The following is a 24735-nucleotide window of genomic DNA, read 5'->3' as shown; positions in this document are numbered from 1 at the left end:
AAAGCCGCTACCTGTGACAACCAGCATCCCATATGGGCACCGGTTTGAGACCAGGCTGCTCCACTTCCCATCCAGTTCTCTGCTAATGCATCTGAGAAAGTAGTGGAAGGCATCCCAAGTGCTTGGGCCTCTGCACCCAGGTGGGAGAGCCGAAAGACGCTCCTGGCTCCTGGCTGGCCCAGCCCCAACCACTGTGGCCTTTTAGGGAGTGAATTAGCGGATGTAAGATCTCGGTCTCTTCCTCTCTTTGTGTAGCTCTGACTTTCAAATAAATAAGTAAATCTTTATTTTATTGTATTTTTTTTCTTAAAAAAGTACAATAAAGCAGCAGTTGGGGATGGCGTCAAAGGGGTTAACTGAGCTCAATCTCAAATGATGTATGGTCATCAAGCAGAAGAATGAACCAGAGGAAATGCAGCAGACATTCCAGAGGGGATGACAGGACACAGCTAACAGAGATGTCACAGGGATAAACAAGATTTAGTATTGACAAGAAAGGAGAAAAAGGGTGTTGCCATTGACAGCACAAGTAGGCAAAATAAGCAGAACCAGTCAGTGCATGTACTTTCAACTTTTAATTCTACCCCTCTCTTTCTCCATGCTTAGTCACCCGCTCAGTCAACTGTGGTTCACTCAGCTTCCACACCAATCTCTTCTTTTCCCTGCACTGCCATTATTTAGATCCTCATTCTTTCGGCTTAAAATAGCTCAGTTGTTCTCCTTGCTGCCAACTCTCTCATCTTCAAACAACCCTGCATTTTCCTCCATATTAAGATTCTGTCTTTACAAACTTGCTTACTGCTCAAAAAAAAGTTTTCAAAGTGCCAAGAGTTCATAGTCATCTTGTGAAGAAAAGATCACTTTTATTTCATGCGTGTGTATTTATATCCTGACACCAAATGCGGGGTAGTAATCTGAGTCCCTCAGAGATAAGCGGAAGCACGGCCTTTGCAGGCTCTACTTCTTTTCCTACTTCAAAAGATCAGGGTGGGGGATAGTGAGGGTGGTGGTGACAGAATAGGCTAATGGCTTAAAGACCTATAAATAGACCCTAGTTTCCCCCTTGGTTTACAGGATAAACTTGAGAACTTACTCCGGTTTTCAAGCCTCTTTATATTCTGGCACCAGCTCTCTCCTCTGCAGCCTCATCCTCTCCTGCTCTTGGTCATGAACTCTTGGCTCCACACGCTCTGGAATGCTATGTGAGCCTTGATTCTAGACTCGGGCACCTTTGTTCATGCCAACTTCTCACTGAAAATTTGTCCCCCTTCCTCTCCACTTCTAAGTTTTACTTTCTTCAAAGGCCTAACTCAAGTGCTTCTTCCTTAACTTTCTAACAAGTTTAATCTTTCTCTGAACTGTCAGACAAAATTTGCTTTGTACTTCTAATTAACCAATGTATTGATTCTATAAATATTTACCACATGCTTGTAAGTGTCAGACTATGTGCTAGATACTGGGGATACACAAAGATGAACCCAGCACAGTATCTACCCTTAAGGGGGCAACACAAGGGATTACATTGGGTGATTTCAGTGCTCTATGAGAAGTGTAGGCAAAGAATCAGGCAAGTGTGTATAGCATATCACATTCTCTGGAGCAATCAGGGAGGCTATTAAGAAAGAGGTGATTTTGGGGCCGGCGCTGTGGCTCACTTGGTTAATCCTCCGCCTGAGGCACCGGCATCCCATATGGGCGCCGGGTACTAGTCCTGGTTGCTCCTCTTCCAGTCCAGCTCTCTGCTGTGGCAGGGAAAGCAGTGGAGGATGGCCCAAGTACTTGGGCCTCTGCACCTGCATGGGAGATCAGGAGGAAGTACCTGGTTCCTGGCTTCGGATCAGCGTAGCTCCAGCCACAGTGGCCATTTGGGGGGTGAACCAATGGAAGGAAGACCTTTCTCTCTGTCTCTCTCACTGTCTAACTCTGCCTGTCAAATAAATAAATAAATAAATATTTTTAAAAAATAAGTGATATTGACTTCAGTCTTAAAGGAGAAATATTTGCTAGGTAAAACTGGAGCAAAGAACATTCCAAGTCGATGGAACAAATATGTTGACACAACAGAGACATTTAAGAATATGTGTAGTATCTGGTGTGCCATCTGAATAAAAGAGGAACAGGCAAGGAAGCTGTTACGCTGGGATGCTCTGATCATGAGGCCACAGGTATGACCTGCTATGCAGTACAGACTTTGTGGGCACTGCGACGCTATAGTCACAGAATGAGGCTCCCATTTGGGGAAATTCCTCTGGTAATTACTGTAATGGATATCTTTGGAACCCAAAAAGTGACAGTGGACAACCTCTGCAGCAGTGAAGATGGGGAGGAGGGAACAGATTTAAGAAACATGTGAGAGACGGAGCAATAACTGGCAAGATAGATAATGGAGGGAGAGGCACAAATTAAGTATAGTAATACTGAAAGGGGAGGACTCAGTAAGGAGTGAGAGAGGAAGCCAGGACAGTCTTACAGCACAGGCATATGGATAAATATTGAATAGGAAGAAGGAAGAATAAAAATGTAAGAATTTGGGAATACGAGTATTAAAAATACAGTCTGCTCTGTGAAGTGCAAGGTTGAGTCATATACAAATAAGGATGGGGACTTTCAAATTATTTATTTGAAAGACAGAGAAAGAGATCTTTCATCTGCTGGTTCACTCTCCAAATGCCCCAAAATAAACTTCTACCCATTAGCAGCCAAATCCCCATGTCACTCCCCACCTCACCCCACCCCATCCAGTCTAAGCAACCACCAGTCTATGTTCTGTCTCTATAAATTTGCCTACTCAGGGCATTTAACATAAATTGGATCATACACCATGTAGTCTTTTGAGACCAGCTTCTTTCGCTTGACATGTTTTCAAGGTTCATCTGTGTTATAGGATGTATCTGTACTTCACTTGTTTTTATTGCTGAATAATATTCCATTATATGGATAATTTACATTTTTTTATCCATCCATCAAGTGGCAGAAATTGAGTTGCTTCTAATTTTTTGGCGACTATGAATACTGTTGCTGTGAACATTCTTGTACAAGCTTTTGTGTGGACAAATACTCAATTACTGGGACAACAGGAAACTAACTTTTTGAGGAACTGTCAAACTCTTATCCAAAGTGGCTGTCCCATTTTACATTCCCATCAGCAGTGCATGAGGTCTTCAATGCCTCCACTTCCTTGTGAACACTTGTTCATCATATACAGCCGTCCAGGTGGCTGAGAAATGGCACCTGTTGTGTTTTATATACTCTTCTCTGCTTACTAATGATGCTGAACATCCTTACATGGGCTTATCGGCACTACTACTCCTTTTCTCCATTTGGAAAGCTGTTAGTTCCTTTTTCTCCCATAGTTCTGAGGTTTTCCTTGGACTTCGTACTTTTACATTATAAATAATTTTAAATTGTTTCCAGAGGAATGTACATTTTGGTTAAAATCTTTACTTAGTATTTACGTAACACATTTCCAGAGAATTTGTCATTTTCTACTATTCCTACCCTTTTCATCTTGTGATCTCTTTTCTGGCTCATTTATTGTTTAAAATTCCTTCCTGCATATTGTCAGAGGGGTTAAGTACATAATACACTCTTGAATTTTTGTGTAACATTTCTCTGTTGTAAAGGGATAGTATCTTCACTGGATTAGGAATGTAAGTCTTTTTCTCTAAGTAATCTGTAAATTGGTTTCAACTGTCTCCTGAAGAATCCTGATGTCAGATAGTTCACAGGTATAACTCATTCTATCTGGAGGCCTCCAACAAGAATCCCTGAAGTTCAAAAATTTTACCACAATATTCCTAGAACAATGCACACTTCAGCTCAGGAAAATTTTTTCAATTTGCTTAATGTTTCTCCTCCATTTGTCCCCTCCCTCCCAACTTACGTTAGATACACTAGGTGTCATGAATCAATTCTGAAAGTCACTTTTTTAAAAAAAAAATGTATTTTGAGGGCCAGAAGCCACTGCCTACAACATCGGCATCCCATATGGGCACCAGTTCAAGTAACAGCTGCTCCATTTCTGATCCAGCTCCCTGCTAATATGCCTGGGAAACAGTATAAGACGGCCCAAGAACGTGGGCCCCTGATGCTCACATGACAGACCCTGATGGAGTTCCAGGATCCCAGCTTCTGCCTGGCCCAGTCTTGACTGTTGCAGATATTTGTGGAGTGAACCAGCAGACAGACAGATCTAACTCTTTCAAATAAATAAATCTAAAAAAAATTTTTTTTGTATGTTTGGCTTTGTGCTTTGGAATATTTCCTTCTTGGGGGGATTTATTTATTTATTTGAAAGGCAGAGATACAGAGATAAGAGGGTGGGGAGAGAATCTTCCATCTGCTGATTCACTCCTTAAAAGGCTGCAATGGGCCAGCGCCACGGCTCACTAGGCTAATCCTCCACCTGTGGCGCCGGCACTCCAGGTTCTAGTCCTGGTTGGGGCACCGGTTCTGTCCCGGTTGCTCCTGTCTCCCACAGCTCTCTGCTGTGGCCCGGGAGTGCAGTGGAGGATGGCCCAAGAGCTTGGGTCCCTGCACCCGCATGGGAGACCAGGAGGAAGCACCTGGTTCCTGGCTTCGGATCAGCGCAGGCACCGGCCATAGTGACCATTTGGGGGGTGAACCAACAGAAGGAAGACCTTTTTCTGTCTTGCTCTCTCTCTCTCTAACTATGCCTGTCAAAATATAAATATAAAAAAAGGCTGCAATGGACAGGGCTGGGCAAGACTGAAGCCAGAAGCTTCTTCCAGGTCTCCCATGTGGATGCAAGGGCTCAAAAACTTGGGCCATTTTCTGCTGCTCTCCCAGGCACATTATTAGGGAAGCTGGATCAGAAGTAGAGCAGCTGAGACTCGAACTGGAGTTCACATGGGATGCTGGCACTACAGGCAGAGGTCTAACCTTCTATACCACAACAAAAGCCCCAGAATATTTCTTTTACTTGATCTGCCATGACTAACTGTTTGTGTTGATTTATTCCTTTATCACTATGCTACTATATGCAGGACAGTGTTCTAGGCATTGGGTGTTAATGGATTAGCAGTGTATATAGCAGCACAAAATAAACTAAGATGAAACCATACAATACCATACATGCCATCATGCAGCTTACATTTTTTAAAAAAATTTTAAGATTTCATTGATTTGAAAGGCAGAGTTACAGAGAAAAAGTGGGAGAGACAGAGAGAGCGAGAGATCCTCATCCATTGGTTCACTCCCCAGATGGCTGCAACAGCTGGGGAGGACCCAGGCTAAAGCCAGGAGCCACGAGCCAGGAACTTCTTCCAAGTCTCCTACATGAGTGCAGGGGCCCAAGCACTTGGGCCATCTTCCACTGCTTTCCCAGATGCATTAGCAGGAAGCTGGATGGGAACTGAAGCAGTTGGGACTCAAACTGGCACCCATATGAGATGCTGGTGCCACAGGTGGCAGTTTTACCCACTATGCCACAATGTTGGCCCCATGCTGCTTACATTTTAGTGCAGAAAAAAAAAGTGTTCTTGGATTGAGAGTTAGATGGTAATAAATATTAACTGGAAAATCATTTTTAACAAAGTCTATTTTGTACTTCGTTTGAACTTCCTTAAACACTCCCATTATTTAAATGTTTGTTGGTGGATTAAAGATCTAAATCTACAACCTGACACCATCAAATTATTAGAGAACACTAGAGAAACCCTGCAGGATACAGGCACAGGCAAAGACTTCTTGGAAAAGACCCCAGAGGCACAGGTAGTCAAAGCCAGAAGTAACAATTTGGATTACATCAAATTGAGAAGTTTCTGTACTGTAAAAGAAACAGGAAAGTGAAGAGGCAACCAACAGAATAGGAGAAAATATTTGCAAATTATGCAACTGATAAAGGATTAATAACCAGAATCTACAAAGAGATCAAGAAACTTCACAACAACAAAACAAATAACCCACTTAAGAGATGGGCCAAGGATCTAAACAAAATTTTTCAAAAGAAGAAATCCAAATGGCCAACAAACACATGAAAAAATGTTCAGGATCACGAGCCATCATGGAAATGCAAATCAAAACCATTAAGCTGGCATGTACCAATGCCATCTTACTAAAGTGATCAGTTTAAGTTCATAATTGATCATAAAGATAGGATTAAGTGTCAAAGGGATCACACAAACAAGACTAGTGTCTGCTAATACTAACTGATAGAATCAAAAAGGGAGAGAACGATCCAACATGGGAAGCGGGATACACAGCAGACTCATAGAATGGCAGATGTCCTAAATAGCACTCAGGCCTCAGAGTCAGCCCTTAAGGCATTCAGATCTGGCTAAAAAGCCCATGAGAGTATTTCAGGCATGGAAAGCCAAGACACTGACACAAAAAAAGTGACCTACATGAAAGATCTGTGAGTGAGATCCCAGCGGAAAGAACAGGCCATCATAGAAGGAGGTAGCTTTCTCTGAAGGGAGGAGAGAACTTCCACTTTGATTATGGCCTTGTCTAAATAAGGTCGGAGTTTGTGAACTCAAGAGGCTTCCGTAGCCTTGGCAGCTCATGACGAGGGCCTCGGGTGATTACTGACATCATAAATAAGAGTTTTGTGTAGTGAATCGGCAGATGGAAGATCTGTCTTTCCTCCTCTCTCTGTAACTCTGCTTTTCAAACAAACAAAAAATAAATCTTTAAAAAATGGAAGGGGAGAGGGAGTGGGAGAGGGGAGGGTTGTGGGTGGGAGGGAAGTTATGGGAGGGGGAAGCCATTGTAATCCATAAGCTGTACACTGGAAATTTATATTCATTAAATAAAAGTTAAAAAAAAAAGAAAAAAAAATCAGGGGGCTAGCAATGTGGTTAGTGGATAAAGTAACCGTCTGCAATGCTGGCATCCCAGATCTGCTCCACTTCCGATCCCGCTTCCTACTAATGTGTCTGGGAAAGCAGCAGAGGATGGCCCAAGTCCTTGTGCCCTTGTACCCATGTGGAAGACCTGGAAGAAGCTCCTGGCTCCTGACTTCAGACTGACCCAGCCCCAGTGGTTGTGGCCATTTGGGGAGTGAACCAGCGGATGGAAGACCTCTCTCTCTGTCTCTACCTCTCTCTGTAACTCTACCTTTCAAATACATGAATCTTCAAAAAAATAAAAAGCAGACTGAACAGAGTACACATTATCTGATTGTATTTATATAAAATTCCACAAAACACAAACTAATGTACAGTGACAGAAAGTAGAACAGTGGGTGTCTGGGGACCAGGAATTAGGTGAATAGATTAAAAAGGGCACAAGGAAACTTTAAAGGGTGATGAAAACGCTCAGTATCTTGATTATGATAATTCTTTCATTGTGTGTGTATATATATATGTATGTCAAAACTCATTAAACTGCACACTTAAAGTACATGCAGTTAATTTTATGTTAATTATAACTCAATAAAACTGTAAAAGAAATATGGACTGGGAAAAATATTTACAACATATCAAAAAGGGTTTTTAACTATGTCTAAGTGCTCCCAAAAGATGTATCATTCTTGGGTATGTCATTAAAGTTAATTAAGTCTCTAAAAAAAAGAAGTAAAATTAACTTCAAGATGCAATGACTTTGAACAGCCCTTGTTTCGACTGTTGAGGAAGAGTTTGTTGTCTTTTTGTTTTTTTTTTTTTTTTTTTACTGTGCAAATTGTTGAACTCTTAATACAAAGTTGGTCTTCAATGTATAAAGTTAATTGAAAATGGATCTTAGTGGAGAATGGGACTGGGAATGGGAGAGGGAGGAGGAGGAGGGGTGGGAGAGTGGGTGGGAAGAATCACTGTATTCCTAAAGTTGTACTTATGAAATGTGACGTCTGTATTCCTTAAATAAAAGGATTCTTTGGGGGGAAAAAGGGTTGATATCTCTAAGTATAAAGAATAACTAAGGGTAGGCCGGCGCCGTGGCTCAACAGGCTAATCCTCCGCCTTGCGGCGCCGGCACACCGGGTTCTAGTCCCGGTCGGGGCACCGATCCTGTCCCGGTTGCCCCTCTTCCAGGCCAGCTCTCTGCTGTGGCCAGGGAGTGCAGTGGAGGATGGCCCAAGTCCTTGGGCCCTGCACCCCATGGGAGACCAGGAGAAGCACCTGGCTCCTGCCATCGGAACAGCGCGGTGCGCCGGCCGCAGCGCGCTACCGCAGCGGCCATTGGAGGGTGAACCAACGGCAAAAGGAAGACCTTTCTCTCTGTCTCTCTCTCACTGTCCACTCTGCCTGTCAAAAAAAAAAAAAAAAAAAAAAGAATAACTAAGGGTAAATAAAGATACCAATGAGTAAGAGATATGAACATAAAGTTCACTACACTTTTCTGAGTCTGAAATTTTCTATAATCAAAGTAAAAACCACAATTTTCAAAAATAACATTAAAACATAATTCCTCACTCTTGTATAATTCAAGATATAGTTGAAGAGATAAAAATACAATTATAATGTGATTCCAAGTTTAAGGCACACTGCAAAGTGTATTTGAGGGCTGACAGATACCAAGTGATGGAATAATCAAAGCTGGAGTGGCAGATTAGGCAGAAGACTGGAGGAAACAAATGAAGAGCCCAGTTGTTGAAGTAACAAAGATGAACATTAGAGTGCGTAATTTTTTAATGGCAGGCAAGGAATGAAAAGAAGCAGAGAGTTCAGATGAAGGAAAATAAATGAACAAGGCAATGAGGTGGAGCAAAGATAGAGACAACTTTTTATAAGGATCTTACTATATCTTCATTTCTAATACAATGATCAGAACCTTCTGTTGCTACAGTGGAGAAAACACAGGAAAGGAACTGAAGCAGTTCATTTACTCTGAAGGTTTAGAATGGATAGAATTGTTACTTAGGCACCATATTTAACCTTCACCATGTCTGTCTGTCTTACATTAATATTTTTCTCTCAACAAATTGTTTTTAATTAATTTCACTCTAAGTAGTAAGATCTGTAAAATGAAATATTACATTTTTTGTAATATATTAAACCAAGTACACCTTGCATACTTTCAATGGCATATATACTCTCGTTATATTAAAAGACAATTATTTCATTTATTCAATTCTATATGCTCAATTTCCCTATCACCGACCCTTAATGTCTAAATCTCTTAGTTCTAGCTCATTGGTAAGTAATCTCTAGCCTTACTTGTACCTTCCTGCTCATTTTTTAAAATTATTTGACAGGTAGAGATAGAGACAGTGAGTGAGAGAGTGAGAGTGAGAGAGAGAGAGAGAGAGAGAGAGAGAGAGAGAGGTCTTCCTTCCGTTGGTTTACCCCCCAAATGGCGGCCACGGCCGGCCGGTGCTGCGCCGATGCGAAGCCAGGAGCCAGGTGCTTCCTCCTGGTCTCCCACACAGGTGCAGGAGCCAAGGACTTGGGCCATCCTCCACTGCACTCCTGGGCCACAGCAGAGAGCTGGACTGGAAGAAGAGCAACCGGGACAGAACCCGGGCCCATATAGGATGCTGGCGCCACAGGCGGAGGATTAACCAAGTGAACCATGGTGCCGGCCCCATCCTTCCTGCTGATTAGACCCAGGGATGTAGGAGTGAAGGTCCACTAAAAGGTGATCAGATTAAGCCCTATTGCTTACCTATTCAACTTGCAGCACCATTCGAAAGAATATCCTGATTTGGAAATATTCTCTACCCAATAAGAAAGCAATCCAGCACATGAAAAGGTAGAATAAGCACCCGAGTTTCATTTAGTTGTGAGGAATCCGTGAAGACAAAAGAAGTGGAGCCTAAGAAGCATTAGTAACTACTGAGAAAACAGAGCTGCCTAATTCAGAAAACAAATAATTACAAGCATGCTTAAAAGAGAGGGACAGTGTGGTGTGGTAAAAAAACAGAGAGCTCCTAAACATCAACCTGCCACTTAAGTCCTCTACCTAATTTCCTGGCACCTTCCTTTCCTCATCTCTGAGGTGGTGACAATGGTTTACTTGAACTAGTTGTGAAGATTAGGTGCTTCATTTGAATATTTGCTCTGCTACTCACTGTGCTCAACAATCGTAGCTGATATTTTAACATATTAACCTGGAAAAATCGTGAAACAATAGATTCTTAAAGTTTACCAGTTTATAAATGATTTCTTTTTAAAAAGATTATTTGAGAGGCAGAAAGAGAGAACTCCCATCCATTGGCTCATTCCCTGAATGCCCACAACAGCCAGAGGGCTGGGCCAGGTCGAAGCCATGAAGCCAGAAACTTAATCCAGGTCTCCCCTAAAATTTGTTTCCTTGTATTAAGGTCTTAGGTAAAGGAAAAAAAAAAAAATCACAGTAAAAAGAATTGGGAAGATATCTCAGGGAAATGTCAGTCCTTCTGATGACAGAATAGTGGTGTGTGGGGAGGCAGAAAAACACGCTTCACTGAGCATAAACTTTTGACCCTGAGATTTTATATTTCTGTTAAGTGGGTTGGTAAAAGCCTTGTGTGAATAGTTAAAAGGACCAAAAGTGAGTGTTAAATCTCTACAGAACGGAATATTGCTAGCACAGAGCTGTTCTTTAGTTATCTGATTCAACCTACTTTAAAGTTAGTCGATAAAAGGTGGTCAACATAAACTCCTATGAATAAACAGAACTAATGTTTAAAGTCTAACACCCTATCTTAACATTTTTTAGATTTATTTAAGAGGCAGAGTTACAGACAGAGGGAGAGACAGAGAAAGAGGGCTTCCATCCACTGGTTCACTCATCAAAGAGCTGCAACAGCTGGAGCTGGGCCATTCCGAAGCCAGGAGCCTCTTCCAGGTCTCCCACCTGGGTGGAGGGGCCCAAGCACTTGGGCCATCCACTGCTTTCCCAGGACATCATCAGAGAGCTGGATCGGAAGTAGAGCAGCCAGGTCTCAAACTGGTGCCCAGATGGGATGCCAGCACTACAGGCAGAGGCATAACCTACCATGCCACTGCACTGACTCCTATCTTAAAATTTTAACTCCATTTAACGGAAATATATCTCGCAATATGTTCTCATGTCATTTGTTTAACTTGTGAGTTAATGTTGGAAAATACTGTTCACCACCAATACAGGTTTCCCTTTTTTTACTACAGGCCCATTTCTGAAAATGTCCTGGGGTTGGGGCTGTGTCTTAGAGGGTAAAACCGCTGCCTGCAGTGCTGGCTTCCCATGCTATGGCCTGGGAAATCAGTAGATGGCGGCCCAAGTCCCTGGGCCCCTGAACCCACATAGGAAGACCCAGAGGAAGCTTCTTGCTCCTGGCTTTAGAGGGGCGCTGCTCTGGCCACTGCGGCCAATTGGAGAGTGAATCAGCAGATGAAAGACTTCACTCTCTTTCTGCCTCTCCTTCTCTCTCTGTGTAACTCTGACTTTCAAATAAATAAATAAAAAATATTAAAAAATGAAATGTCCTTAGACCCCTGTTTCAAAGGGAAGAGAAATCTCCCCATCTCTTATATATGTCTAGAAAAGGCAAGCCCAGCAGTCCAAATCTGCCTAAATAGATACCATAAGATTTGAGGAACTGGTAAGATTCAAAATTATTTATCTCACAAAAAAATACTTACATAAACTTAACACACATTTAAATAAATTAGCAGATATAGTATATATAGCATTCATACTTGAATGAGTGAATGCAATAAGCAGTAAAAACACTGTTATACCTGGGGGGAAAAATTCATTGCTAGCCAAGAACACTATACCCAGCAAAGCTGTCCCTTAAAAAGGACTGCAGTGTCCTAATAGTGCAGATCTTTGGAGGCAGCAGGTGATGGCTCAAGTGACTGGGTTCCTGGCACCCTCGTGGGAGACCCAGATTGGGCTCCCACCTCCCACCTTCAGCCCAGCACAGTCAGCCCCAGTTGTTGCTGGCATTTGCAGAGTGAACTAGCAGACACAAATAATGCATAAATAAAATTATAGTTTTATCTTATAATGCATAAATTAAAATTAGTTTTGCTAATCTTCCTATCAGACTTTGTGGCTCATGCACATTAAAATATCTAGTTATTTGTTCTTAAAAACTAGGAATTGGCATCACAGTGCGGTGGGAATTATGTCCAATTCAGAATTTTGAACAGACTACTTTCTACCATGTGGCCTGAAGCAAGCCATAGATTGTCACTAGCCTCAATTTATCTCTAATACAGAGCAGAGAATGAAATTAACACTTCAATTAACAGCATCAATGTTTCTCTCTGCTTCATCTCTTACCTCTTTACCACATGCTAACATGCTCTTACCCTAAACTTGAATCCCATACCTGCTACACTCTCCTCTCAGACCTTCAAACCGTTCCTCTTGCTTGTGATCAACTTTTCTAGATCTTTCTTCAAGATTCAGTTGTCCCATTCTCTGAGACATCTATCCCCTCCATGCACTCTTTCTGTCCATCAACTGTTGCCCAAACTTGTTTCTTTTCCTTCCTAAGTCACTGATCACAATGTAACTAATAGAACAAGGTACTTATTTTTGACAGTTTACACATGTGCCTTATATACATTATCCCATGTAATCTTCACAACCACTCCGTGAAGTAGGTACTACTATTCCCTTGGTTTCATCAATGAGGAAAGTAAGGATTAGGGAAGTTGAACAGCTTGCTGAAAGTCACTCAAGTAATAATTATTACAAATTATCATTACTACTAATTAGTAATAATTAGTAGGGCTGGGATTCAAAGCCACCCTGCTGCCTTTGGTGGGGGAACTTGTACTTCTTACACCTTTGTAGCCTTAGGAAAAGAGTACAACACCTGATGTGCTATTTGCATCAAACGTGTGTTTGGTGAACAAGAAAGGCATAGTGTGTCTTTCCATTAAACAGCATATTAGGTGCCAGCCATTTGCTTGGGACAAGACCTCTGACCTCAAAAAGTTTGTAACCAGTCTACTGGGGGAGAGAGAAGCCAATGGTTGCAGGACAGCGTGTGGTAAGTGCTACTTCTGTGGCCAGGTAAGTGCAGCCTGTGGCCAGGCTGCTGAGAAAACAATGCCAAGGAAGAAAACAGTCAAGATGTTAGAAAAGTTTGTATTTCTGTGTTTTCCTTTGAAAGCAAATTAAACAAGATTATGCTATATTGGTAAACACATGGCAGGAATTAATGTACTTCTTGTTAAAATTAATTATCTCTATATTCATATTACTATTTCAAATTACTCACCTATCTAGTTCAAATAAATCTCATCTTTTAAAACACATTTTAAATGATCTACTTTCTAAATATGTTTGAGTTATGTGATACTACATATTTTTCTCTCCCACAGATATAAGAAAAACAATGAAAAAAAAAAGTTACTGGTTACATAACAGGCTGTTAGAACTGCTTACAGCAAAACACCATCATTTAGCATTTTTTTTTAAACTCAGGAAAACAAGGAGCTAAAACTTACTGTATTTCAAGCAACTGCTCCAAAGAAACCATTATACCCTCAACATTTATTCCATATACCCTCAACATTTTATCCTTAGGTTAAAAAAGCTTAGATTTTCCATATTCATTTACCTCCTTCCTTCCCTCTACTTTAATGCTACAATAAAATTAAGTATAATTCTGATAAGATATTCCCAGCAGTTATTCACTTGCTAAACAATTTATTCAAGTGGATACTTTCTAAGCTATTACAGAAAACATCAAAATAAGAGCCTTATTAAATTCAAGTTAGATTATATCTGTCACTTCTTCCTTGTTCAAAGCAGTTACTATGAAAGAAAATAAACTAAGCCTAAAAATGTCAGTTATTACAAATTTGGGTACTATCAAAGTTTGTATGGCTTTTCTTGGTGACTATAGATTAAATGATTTTAACACTGTTCTAAACCAGAGAAAATAGGTTTCCCTAAACACAGTGGGATTAGTAAAGATGAAATAAAACAGAAGTAGATGATAAAGAAGAATGTGAAACAATGAGAAGCGTGATGAGGTGCAGGTGGACTTCATTAGTTTGTGTTTTGCAAAATTGATGAAGACAACAGTGAGGACAAAAGCAACAGGGATTAAAATCTTAGGGTGGCAAGTGTAAGAAATTTATATAGTTTTAAATACATACAGGACTGAGAGAGAACCTAACTCCTCTGAGCTCAAGTTGCACAGAATCGGGTTCAAGTTCAAAGTTGGTTAAACTTGCTTTCAACTTATCATCTTGACTATTCAGCAAAATGAAAATAACATAGCAGACAAGGAGTTTACATGAAACCTTCTTTCTTATCTTCCCCTAACAAATTCTCTCACTGGAAGGAAAAAAAAAAAAAAAGGAACATTTTATCTTAACAGCTTCCATTTTCAAATAAGTTAAAAACTCTTAAAGAATTCTCTAATGCGTGGTAAGCAACAGAGGCGATCAGCAGCTGCTTATAGCAAGGAACTGCAATGTGTCGCCTGCTACAGAGAAAAGTCCGAATCACAGAATTTGCAGCTTAGTCCCTCTCTTAGCCTGTATTCACGTATTACAAAAGTTGCTGACAATTTATATACTTAAGAAATAAGGGACTTCAAACTACAACTCTGTTTAATACCATAATATTAACTAAGATTTTAATTGCACGTTTAAAAATTTAAAACCACAATTCCCCTAGAAAGTATAACTGCCACCATTTAGAGAAAATAATAGGGATAATCACATTCATCAAATGACTTTATTAAACCTGATGCTATGTTAGTCACTATAATGACCAGCTATTGTACTTTTGTTCATTAAAGAATTCTTACGCCACTCACCACTGAATTACTGTTTAGCTGGTAAACTGAGGAAAAACCCTGAATAACCTGAAAAGACACAAGTACAGAGTCCAAGGTACAAAATTACTGAACCATGCTCCCTCTTTATATAATACTATATAAACTGCTAAGTTTCAGTGTCGTCCACCGGGGGGGACTTAGTCTTCTCCAGATACAATCCAACCTGTGTGAGTGAAAACTGAACTCCAGATTCCACATCAGTGACGTCTACGGTGCCTTTCTTTCTGCTTCCAAACCCTTTTCAAACACTGCCACAGATTCCATTTCACCTGGTGGTAGGCAACACTGAACTCATTGCGGGTTATCAGACACAGCAGGGGCGAGCCGGCTGCACAGCCCTTCAGCCACAGCGCCCCTCCATCCTCGGGCAAGCGTTCGGATTTTTGCTAGCATAGTTACCATCCCTCTCGGAAACTCTGAGGCTCCCAAGGCGCCCCGAGCACTCACCTCGCTCATCAGAACCCTGACCCCGGGTTTTCACTTCGGTTCCGCTGGGCTCCTGGGAGCCCGAGGCCGCCGGCCCCTCCCCGGGGTCGTCCACCTTAGTCACGGTGAAGTGCGGCATCGCGGCGGCGGGAAACGCGGCGCTCTGGAACCCCCTGCCCGCCTCGGGCTGCCCGCGGCAGACAGCGGCTGGGAATCGGGAAGTACCCGTGGCTCACGTGACCTACAGCTCCTAGGGAGTGGGGCGCTGGGAGACACGCCTTCCACGGTGTTTATCGTTCACTTAAAAGGACTCACTCCACCCTTCTGTGACTGACCTGCAGAACCCCAGAACCGTGCAGGCGGCAGCTCAGGTGCGCCCGGTCCGCTGCCGTCACTGAAACTGCGGCCACCCTGTGTCTGCACTGTGACCTCAACCCTGCCCTCCTATTTCACACGGCAAAGACCAGGGAAGAGTTCATTTTACAGACTACTCTCTGAAGAAACACTGGCCTAAAGTCAACCAGAAAATGAAATGTATATTGTTTGTAAGCCTCTGTTCTTTATTTCAAACCATATGGGGAAGAAAGTCATACAAATTCATAGACTTTTTCTAACTCTCTGGGTAGAAACAATCAGCAAATATTTAATGAACTCTCATTTTACACAAGGCAGAGTTCTACACACTACATAAGGACAAAAAGAGATTAACTTTCCCCAAAACAGAGCTTTGTTGAAAACAGAAAACTAGGTTTAAGCAGAAGATTGCAGAATTTTTTTAGTGTTGTAAAGAGAGCTTAAACATCGTACTTTAAAGAAAAAAAAAAGGAAATCTCTGATTAAGAGGAATATAGTTTTTTTAGCACACACAATAGCATGCTCTTGGTGTATTTTGTCACCAGTATCATATTCTCAGTTGATGACTCCTAACTACACAGTAAGAAGTACTACCTCTGAGCTCAAGAGTCAATAAATTGAGCCCTGTGTTAATTTCTATCCTGATGATGTAATCTAAGGGCTTTGTTGTTAGGAATGCTTTCCACCTGACAAGTAAGGCTAGGCTAATTTTATTTACCAGAAAGGAATGATGCTTTCTAATCCCCGTTCAAAGACTTGAATATGAACAGAGAAGGAAACCAAAAGTCTGTGCTCTGCACTGCACTGGAAATTTTACATTGTGATCTCATTTAATCATCACAGAAACAGAAATATTCAGCTAAGAGTCTTGCCCAAAGTCACAAAGATTGCAAACGGTGAGGCCCACCTTAAGACCTCCAATGCCTTTATGACAGGCAACACAGACACGTTTTAAAGAGAGAAAACCCATACACACTTACCTAAACTTTATTTCATGGATTCTTAATAGCATCGTTCTGTAACCTTGGCTGCACACTGGAACCACCTGGTGAGCTTTTAAAACTAATGATGCCTAGGTTCTATCCCAGATAGTCTCATTTTATTACTTTGGAATGCAGCCTGGGCAAACACTTTAAAGTTTCTTCAGGTGGTTCTAACTGCAACCAAGCTTGAGAATTACTACTGTAGGGGAAACAGAAAAGTGTTATCACCTGAGATGATTGGTAACTTTTTTAATCTTTGAAAGAAATTAAGAGCAGGTAGTACTTTGGTGATTTTCCCATATTGCAAGTTAGATAGCTACTCAAATAATGTATTTGTAGCAACTTAAAAGAATTACCAAGCTGTCCAAGATTTCAATATTAGAATATTCTGAGCTCCAAGTATGTTAATACTTCAGTGCCTTGAGATATTTCCACTTGGATATTGCCTTTCGTATTTATTTTAGAGAGTCTGAACTGTGGCTAATCTTCTGTAGTTGATAGATGGAAACAATGACTCACATTTATAAATCTGTGTACAGCTTGTGTATATAAGCCTTTGTACAAATGTTACCCTACCACCCCTCCTCTCTAAGAAAATTCCCAAACTAAACAACTAGAAAGGTGACCTATTCCTGTTAACTACAATAGCAGTAACTTACTTGCCAACTTAATGTGCTGGGACCACAGTGATCAGCAGTTTAAAAACAGGTATCTCCTAGAGTTAACTGTAGATAAAACTGAAGATAAAGGCAGCACAGAAAAAGCTCAGGTGTATGAGTGATATGCATAGGAATTTTTAAAAAATTAAAAAGCACGGTGTAAGAAATAACTATTTGAGGCGCCAGCACTGTGCCGCAGTGGCTTAATGCTCTGGCCTGAGACATTGGCATCCCATATGGGTGCTGGTGCAAGACCTGGCTGCTCTGCTTCCAATCCAGCTCTCTGCTGTGGCCTGCAAAAGCAGCTGAAGATGGCCCAAGTCTTTGGCCCCTGCACACGCGTGGGAGACCCAGAGGAAGCTCTTGGCTCCTGGCTTCAGATCGGCGCAGCTCTGGCCGTTGCAGCCGACTGGGGAGTAAACCATCAGATGGAGGACCTCTCTCTCTCTGCCTCTCCTCTCTCCTCTCTTTATGTAATTCTTTCAAATAAATAAATAAATCTTTAAAAAAAAAAACTATTTCAAGCATCACAATTAGGTAAAATTACACACACCAAGACAATTAACAATTAATAAGACAGCTAACATCAAACCTGGCGAGAATGTGGGACAGAAAGAACTTTCATACATTTTTGTGGAGGGTGTAAATTAATATATCTATTATGGAAAAGGGTCTGACACTTACCCTATAATCCAGCAACTCCACTCCTAGGTACTTACTCCTAGAAGTGAAAATATGTCCCCACAAATGCACTTGAACAAAAATGTTTACAGCATATTATTCATATCATCCCCCAACTAGAAACATCCCTCTTCCATCCTTAAAATAACGGATTAACAAAGCATGATACAGTCGAACAAAGGATTATTATTGAGCAATAAAAAAAGAATGAACTATTGGGACATGCAACATGGATTGATCTAAAAAATGTGCTAAGTCAAAGAACTTTACACAAAGTAGTAAACAACATGAATTCACAGTTACAAAGTTTTATAACAGGCAAAACTAATCTATGGTGCAAAAAAAATATCAGGAACATGGTTGTCTCTGGGGGAATGGAGGTAAAGATTAAGTGGCACCAGATAGGAGAAGACTTCCTGGAGCCCTGGAAATTTTCTATATCCTTATAAGGTTTAAGGTTCTAACAGGTACAAGCATTTGTCAAAACTCAGCCAAGAGTCACTCGAAAAGTTTGCCTCAAAAGAAAAAAGAAAGTGGCAAATACTGAATTTTAATTAATAATATGCTTCTTGAGGAGGAAGTGAACTGATGTCTACAATTTACTTGATGCTACAATAGGACAGACAGGTAAAAGGACAAGTACAATAAAATGTTAATAACAGAATATGGGTGAGGGGTGTACAGTTGTTCACTGTAAAACTTCTGCATGCTTGAAAAAATTACATAATAAACTGTTGAAAAGACACAATGAATTGACACCATTATGAAAATAAACTAGCAAATCATAGGGAGAAAATATTCACCAGACATATATTTGACAAAGCACTCTTATTTATAACATCCTAAAAAACCCCACAACTCAAAAATAAAAAGATAACTCAAGGCCATCATTTTGACACAGCAGGTTAAGTTGCTGCCTGCAATGCCAACATCCCTTATATCCCATATCGGAGTACCAGTTTGAGTCCTGAGTCTTGGCTACTCCACTTCCAAACCAACTCCCTGCTACTGCACCTGGGAAGGCAGCAAAAAATGGCCCAAGTACCTGGACAACTGCCACCTACATGGGAGACCTGAAAGGAGTTCTGGGCTTGTGGCTTTGGCCTGGCCTAGCCCTGGCCATTATGGCCATTTTAGGATGTGAACTAGTTGGTGGAAGATCTCTTCTTCTGCCGCTCCCTCTCTCTGTTACTCTTTTTCAAATAAACAAAATTAATGTTAAAAAAAAAAAAAACCTGGCAAAAGATTTAAACTGAAAAAGGAAGATATGCAAATGGCTAACAAGCACTTGAAAAAGTGCTCAACCTCACTGACCATCAAGGAAATACAAAATAAAACCACAATTAAAAAGACTGTTGAGGGAGAGATGTTTGGCCTAGGCTGAAACGTTGATTGGGATTCCTGCATCATCCATATCAGAGTGCATGGGTTCAAGTCCTGGATCCACTCCCAGTTCCAGCTTCCTGCTACAGTGTTCCCTGGCAGCTGTAGGTGATGGCTGAAGTAGTTGGGTTCCTGCAACCTATATGGGAAAACTGGATTGAGCTCTTGGCTCCTGGCAGATGGAAGCTCTTTGCCTTTCTCTCACATAAATTAATTTAAAATTTTCTAAATATTTGGTTATTTATTTGAAAGGCAGAGCTAGAGAGAGAGAGAGAGAGAGAGAGAGAGAGAGAGAGAGAGAGGAGAGACAGAGATGCTGGTTCACTCCCCAAATGGCCCCAATGGCTGGGGCTGTGCCAAGTGGAAGCCAGGAGCTTCTTCCAGGTCTCCCATGTAGGTACTAGGGCCCAAGCACTTGGGCCATCTTCTACTGCTTTCTCAGGCACATTAGCAGGAGGTAGACTGGAAATGGAACAGCTGGGACTCAAACCAGCATTCATAGGAGATGTCAGCACTACAGGCCGTGGCTTAAGCTGCTGCACCACAGCAGTGGCACCAACAAAAAAATTTTTAAAGATCATTGGCATGGGGCCGGCACCATGGCTCACTTGGTTAATCCTCTGCCTGCGGCAACGGCATCCCATATAGGTGCTGGTTCTAGTACCAGTTGTTCCTCTTCCAGTCCAGCTCTCTGCTGTGACCCAGGAAGGCAGTGGAGGATGGCCCAAGCACTTGGGCGCATGCACCCGCATGGGAGACCAGGAGGAAGCACCTGGCTCCTGGTTTCAGATTGGCGCAGCTCCAGCCATTGTAGCCAATTGGGGAGTGAACCAGCAGATGGAAGAATCTCTCTCTCTCTGCCTCTCTTTCTCTGTGTAACTCTGACTTTCAAATAAATAAATAACTCTTTAAAAAATATTTACACTGAAAAATTACAGTAGGGTCAACATGTGGCCTAATGGGTTAAGCCACTGCTAGGAACTCCATCATCCCATATTGGAGTGCTAGTGTGTCCTGGTTGCTCTGCTGCAGATCCAGATCCCTGCTAATGTGTCTGGGAAAGCAGCAAAAGATGGTCCAAGTATTTGGGTGGGTGCCACCCACATGGGAGACCGGGATGGAGTTCCTGACTCCTGGCTTCTGCCTAGCTCAGCCCAAACTGATGTGGCCATTTGGGGAGTGAACCAGTAGATGGAAGATCACTTTTACTCGGTCTCCCCCTTTCTCTTTCACTCTGCCTTTCAAATAAATAAAACAAATTGGGGGAAAAAAAGCTAACATTCCCCATTCTTCAGAACAGGTCTATTTTAGGAAGTATTTAGAAATTATAATTTACCATGCCACACTATCCAATTTTTATTATTTAAAAAATTTATTTGACATGGGGCTGGTGTTGAGGCATAGTAAGCTAAAAAGCTGCCTGTCATGCCAGCATCCTGTATGAGTGTTGGTTTAAGTCCCTGCTGCTCCACTTCCCATCCAGCTCCCTGATAATGTGCCTGGGAAAGCACCAGAAGATGGTCCAAGTGTTTGGCTACATAGGAGACCAGGATGGAGTTCCAGGCTACTGGCTTCAGCCTGGTCCAGCCCCAGGAGTTATGGCCACTGGGGGAGTGAATCAGTGGATGGATGATATCTCTCTCTCTCTCCCTCTCACCCTCTATCTTTCTGAAACTCTTTCAAACAAATACATAAATAACCTTTTTTAAAATTTGACAAGCAGAGAGAGAAAGCAAGAGAGTGTGCTTCCATGAGCTGGTTCATTCCCCAAATGAAAGAGAAAGCAAGAGAATGTGTGCTTCCATTAGCTTGTTCATTCCTCAAAAGTCAGAGCTGGGCGCTGGGCAGGGCCAAAACTGGGAGCTGGAACTCCATCCAGGTCTCCCTCTGAGAGTGGCAGAATCCCTATCACTTAAGCCATCACTATTGCCTCCCAGAGTCTGCACAAGCAGGAAGCTGGAGGGAGAATCAGGAATCAAACTCAGGCACTCTGATGTGGGATGCTGGCATCTTAACCACTGAACACTTATTTTTAATTATTTTTAATCATAGCTCACCTTATTTTGTTTTTTAAAGATTTATTTGAAAGTCAGAGTTACATAGAGAGAGAAGGAGAAGCAGAGAGAGAGAGAGAGAGAGACAGAGACAGAGACAGAGAGGGAAGGTCTTCCATCTGCTAGTTCACTCCCCAATTGGCTGCAATGGCCAGAGCTGCGCCAATACAAAGCCAGGAGCCAGGAGTTTCTTCTGTGTCTCCCACGTGGGAGCAGGGGCCCAATGATTTGGGCCATCTTCTGTTGCTTTCCCAGGCCATAGCAGAGAGCTGGACTGGAAGAGGAGCAGCTGGAACTTGAACCAGTGCCCATGTGGGATTCTGGCACTGCAGGCGGCAGCTTCACCTTCTACGCCACAGTGCTGGCCCCACTCACCTTATTTTTAATGGGTTGTTTTATTCAACTCATTTATTTAAAACAAATGAAGACTTATTAGATTTAATGAGAAAACTGAAACAACTAAGAGTCAGTGGAAATTATTTTCAACACAGTCATTATCAGATTGTCAAACACTGATATATCATGAAAAATCACTCAATTTTAGAGAAAATCAGATGTATTTTCTCTTGGTTCTCAAAAAACTGAGAACTGTATCAATTGAAAGCTATACAAGTAACATAGAACCACTGATCTTATTGCTGAAAATTATCAAGTAACCATTCATGCTAAAAATGGGTCCATAATGCAAGGAAACTTTTTTTAAGATAACTTCTAGCCGGCACTGTGGCTCAATAGCTAATCCTCTGCCTGCGGCACCGACACACCAGGTTCTAGTCCCCGTCAGGGCGCCGGATTCTGCCCCGGTTGCCCCTCTTCCAGGCCAGCTCTCTGCTGTGGCCCAGGAATGCAGTGGAGGATGGCCCAAGTGCTTGGGCCCTGCACCCGCTTGGGAGACCAGGAGAAGCACCTGCCTCCTGGCTTCGGATCAGTGCAGTGTGCCAGCCGCAGTGGAGGGTGAACAAACGGTAAAAGGAAGACCTTTCTCTCTGTCTCTCTCTCTCACTGTCCACTCTGCCTGTCAAAAAAAAAAAAAAAAAAAAAAAAGAAAGAAAGAAAAAGAAAACTTCTAGGGGCCGGTACTGTGGCGCAGTGGGTTAAAGCCCTGGCCTGAAGCGCTGGCATCCCATATGGGTGCCAGTTCGAGTCCCGGCTGCTCCTCTTCTGATCCAGCTCTCTGCTGTGGCCTGGGATAGCAGAAGATGGCCCAAGTCCTTGGCCCCTGCACCCGTGTGAGAGACCTGGAGGAGAATCTTGGCTCCTGGCTATGGATCGGCGCAGCTCCGGCCATTGCAGCCATTTGGGGAGTGAACCAGCAGATAGAAGCTCTCTCTCTCTCTCTCTCTCTCTCTCTCTACCTCTCTGTGTAACTCTTTAAAATAAATAAAATAAATCTTTTAAAAAAATTAAAAAAAAAAAACTTCTATAAGTGAGTACTAAACAAAATCCTTGGAATTAAAAAGACACATATGTTCTGAATACAGCAGTCGTACTAAATGTCATTCTGAAGAGCATTATGCAGATTTGTGAAAGTTCTGGTAATTTTTGAAAGTTTAAATACATTGATAATGTATTTAATAGAATTCTTTTTTAAATAAAATATGAGATTAAACATGATCAAAGTACTATTAGAAATGCTGTAAAATAAATACAAACTGCTCTAAAATTTAAAAGTGTAAAAATACTGTGGCACAGTGGGTTAAGCCTCTGTTTGCGATGCCAACATCTCATATTGGAGCTGAATCAACTTTGAATCAACTTTGACTCTCAGCTGCTTTGCTCCTGACCCAGCTTCCTGCTAATGTACCTGGGAAGAAAGTGTATGACGGCCCAAGTACTTAGGCCTCTGCTATCCATGTCGGAGATCCAGAGGGAGTTTCTGGATCCTGGCTTTGGACTGACCCAGCCTCAGCTGTGGCAGCCATTTGGGAAGTGAGCCAGTAGACGGAAGAGTATGCACTCTTCTGTGTTTCTCCTTCTAACTCTCTGTTACTCTTTCAAATGTATACATACATAAATCTTTTAAAATGTAATAAAAAAAGTAAAACAGACTAGATTCTAGGAGAATAGCTACAGTAGCCTTAATTTATCTTTATCGGTCTACACCTTCTCATAGCATTCTCTCACTCAAATACATTAGACTTGAACATTAGACTTTGCAAAAATATGTGCAAACACAAACAAAGATTTAGTGGGAATGCTGAGCAAAGAAAAATTCTGACTTCAAAATATTAAAATCTTATGGACTTTTATAGCCCTGTGGTTTTAAGGCACCATTCAGAGTGCTTGCTCCACTACTGAAATCTAGCTACACCTAAGGAAACTTTAAAATTGTAACCAACAATAGTATCACATCTACAGTATTTGGTTTATTATAAATAGTATTTTCAAAGAAATTGCAAACAAAGTGGAATCTACTTCTAAGCCACTATTTCCAATATAGTAAGTAAATATTTCAAAATATTTAATGCAGCCACTGTTTACTAAATTTCTGTAAGCACTGGCCAGCAATTAGATACAAATAAAAATTAGCTATATCTTAATTTTCTTGATCAAGAACAATTTTCTAAAAATATTTATTTATTTATTTGAAAGGCAGAGTTACTGAAAAAAGAGAGAGAGAGATTAAGAGAGAGAGAGATTTGCCATCTGCTGGTTCACTCCCCAGATGGCCAAAGGCAGGAGCTGGGAAGTCCACGGGGGCTCCTATGCAGGTGCAGGGATCCAAGTACTCGGGTCATCTCTTGCTGCTTTGCCAGGCTCACTGCAGGGAGTTGGATCAGAGGTTAAATAGCCAGGACTCAAACTGGCACTCATGTGGTATGCCCACAACATAGGCTTAACTCACTAAGCTACAATGCTGTCCCCTTTAAGGCCAATTTATAAGGAACTTTCAGCTACAAAGGTTGATTTATGTTTTATACTCAACCACATATTTTATAAAGTTTTTATAACAAATATAAATAATAATTCATCCTATTAGAAGAGATGTTGTCTGAGAAAAAAAAAGTATGAATTATTTCTTTAATATACATGAATTAGGGGCCAGTGCTGTGGCATAATAGGCTAAGCCCCTGCCTGCGGCACTGGCATCCCATATAGGCACCAGTTCTAACCCTGGCTGCTCCTCTTCCGATCCAGCTCTCTGCTATGGCCTGGGAAAGCAGCAGCAGATGGCCCAAGTGCTCCTAGCTCCTGGCTTTAGCCTAGCTAGCCCTGGCCATTGCAGCCATCTGGGGAGTGAATCAGTGGATGGAAGACCTCTCTCTCCGCCTCACCTTCTGTGTAACTCTTTCAAATAAATGAGTAAATATTAAAAAAAAAAAAAAAACTTCCAAAAATTTTAATATGTCCACTGGTAGAGAAACACTCCTCCAAACCTCCTGTAGTGTGGCATCATTCATAAGGCTAGGCACACAAACAAAAGGCTATGAACCACTGTTTTAGAGTGGTGCTTTGAAAATTATCTCTGGTAAAGGATTTTTTTCTTTAAACTTCCAATATATCATAAGTAATTA

At 41.6% G+C, this 24735-nt stretch overlaps 1 protein-coding gene across 5 annotated transcripts in view; it reads right to left on the bottom strand.

Annotated features, from left to right (window-relative positions):
* SLC12A6 (solute carrier family 12 member 6) overlaps positions 1 to 24735 on the bottom strand; it is a 122462-nt gene that overhangs the window by 78295 nt on the left and 19432 nt on the right. The window contains exon 1 of one of the 5 annotated variants that reach the window (XM_062205564.1): positions 15128 to 15272. The exons of the other annotated variants lie outside the window; for them this stretch is intronic. Within the exon in view, the coding sequence (XP_062061548.1) occupies positions 15128 to 15245 (118 nt within the window). The 5' untranslated portion in view covers positions 15246 to 15272. Of the gene's footprint in view, positions 1 to 15127; positions 15273 to 24735 lie in introns of those variants that run through there. 5 annotated transcript variants of the gene reach the window in all.

This window comes from Lepus europaeus, chromosome 11 (genome assembly GCF_033115175.1).
Source record: "Lepus europaeus isolate LE1 chromosome 11, mLepTim1.pri, whole genome shotgun sequence".
In the NCBI taxonomy this organism is placed as follows: Eukaryota; Metazoa; Chordata; class Mammalia; order Lagomorpha; family Leporidae; genus Lepus; species Lepus europaeus.
This window is presented reverse-complemented; position numbering and strand designations above follow the sequence as displayed.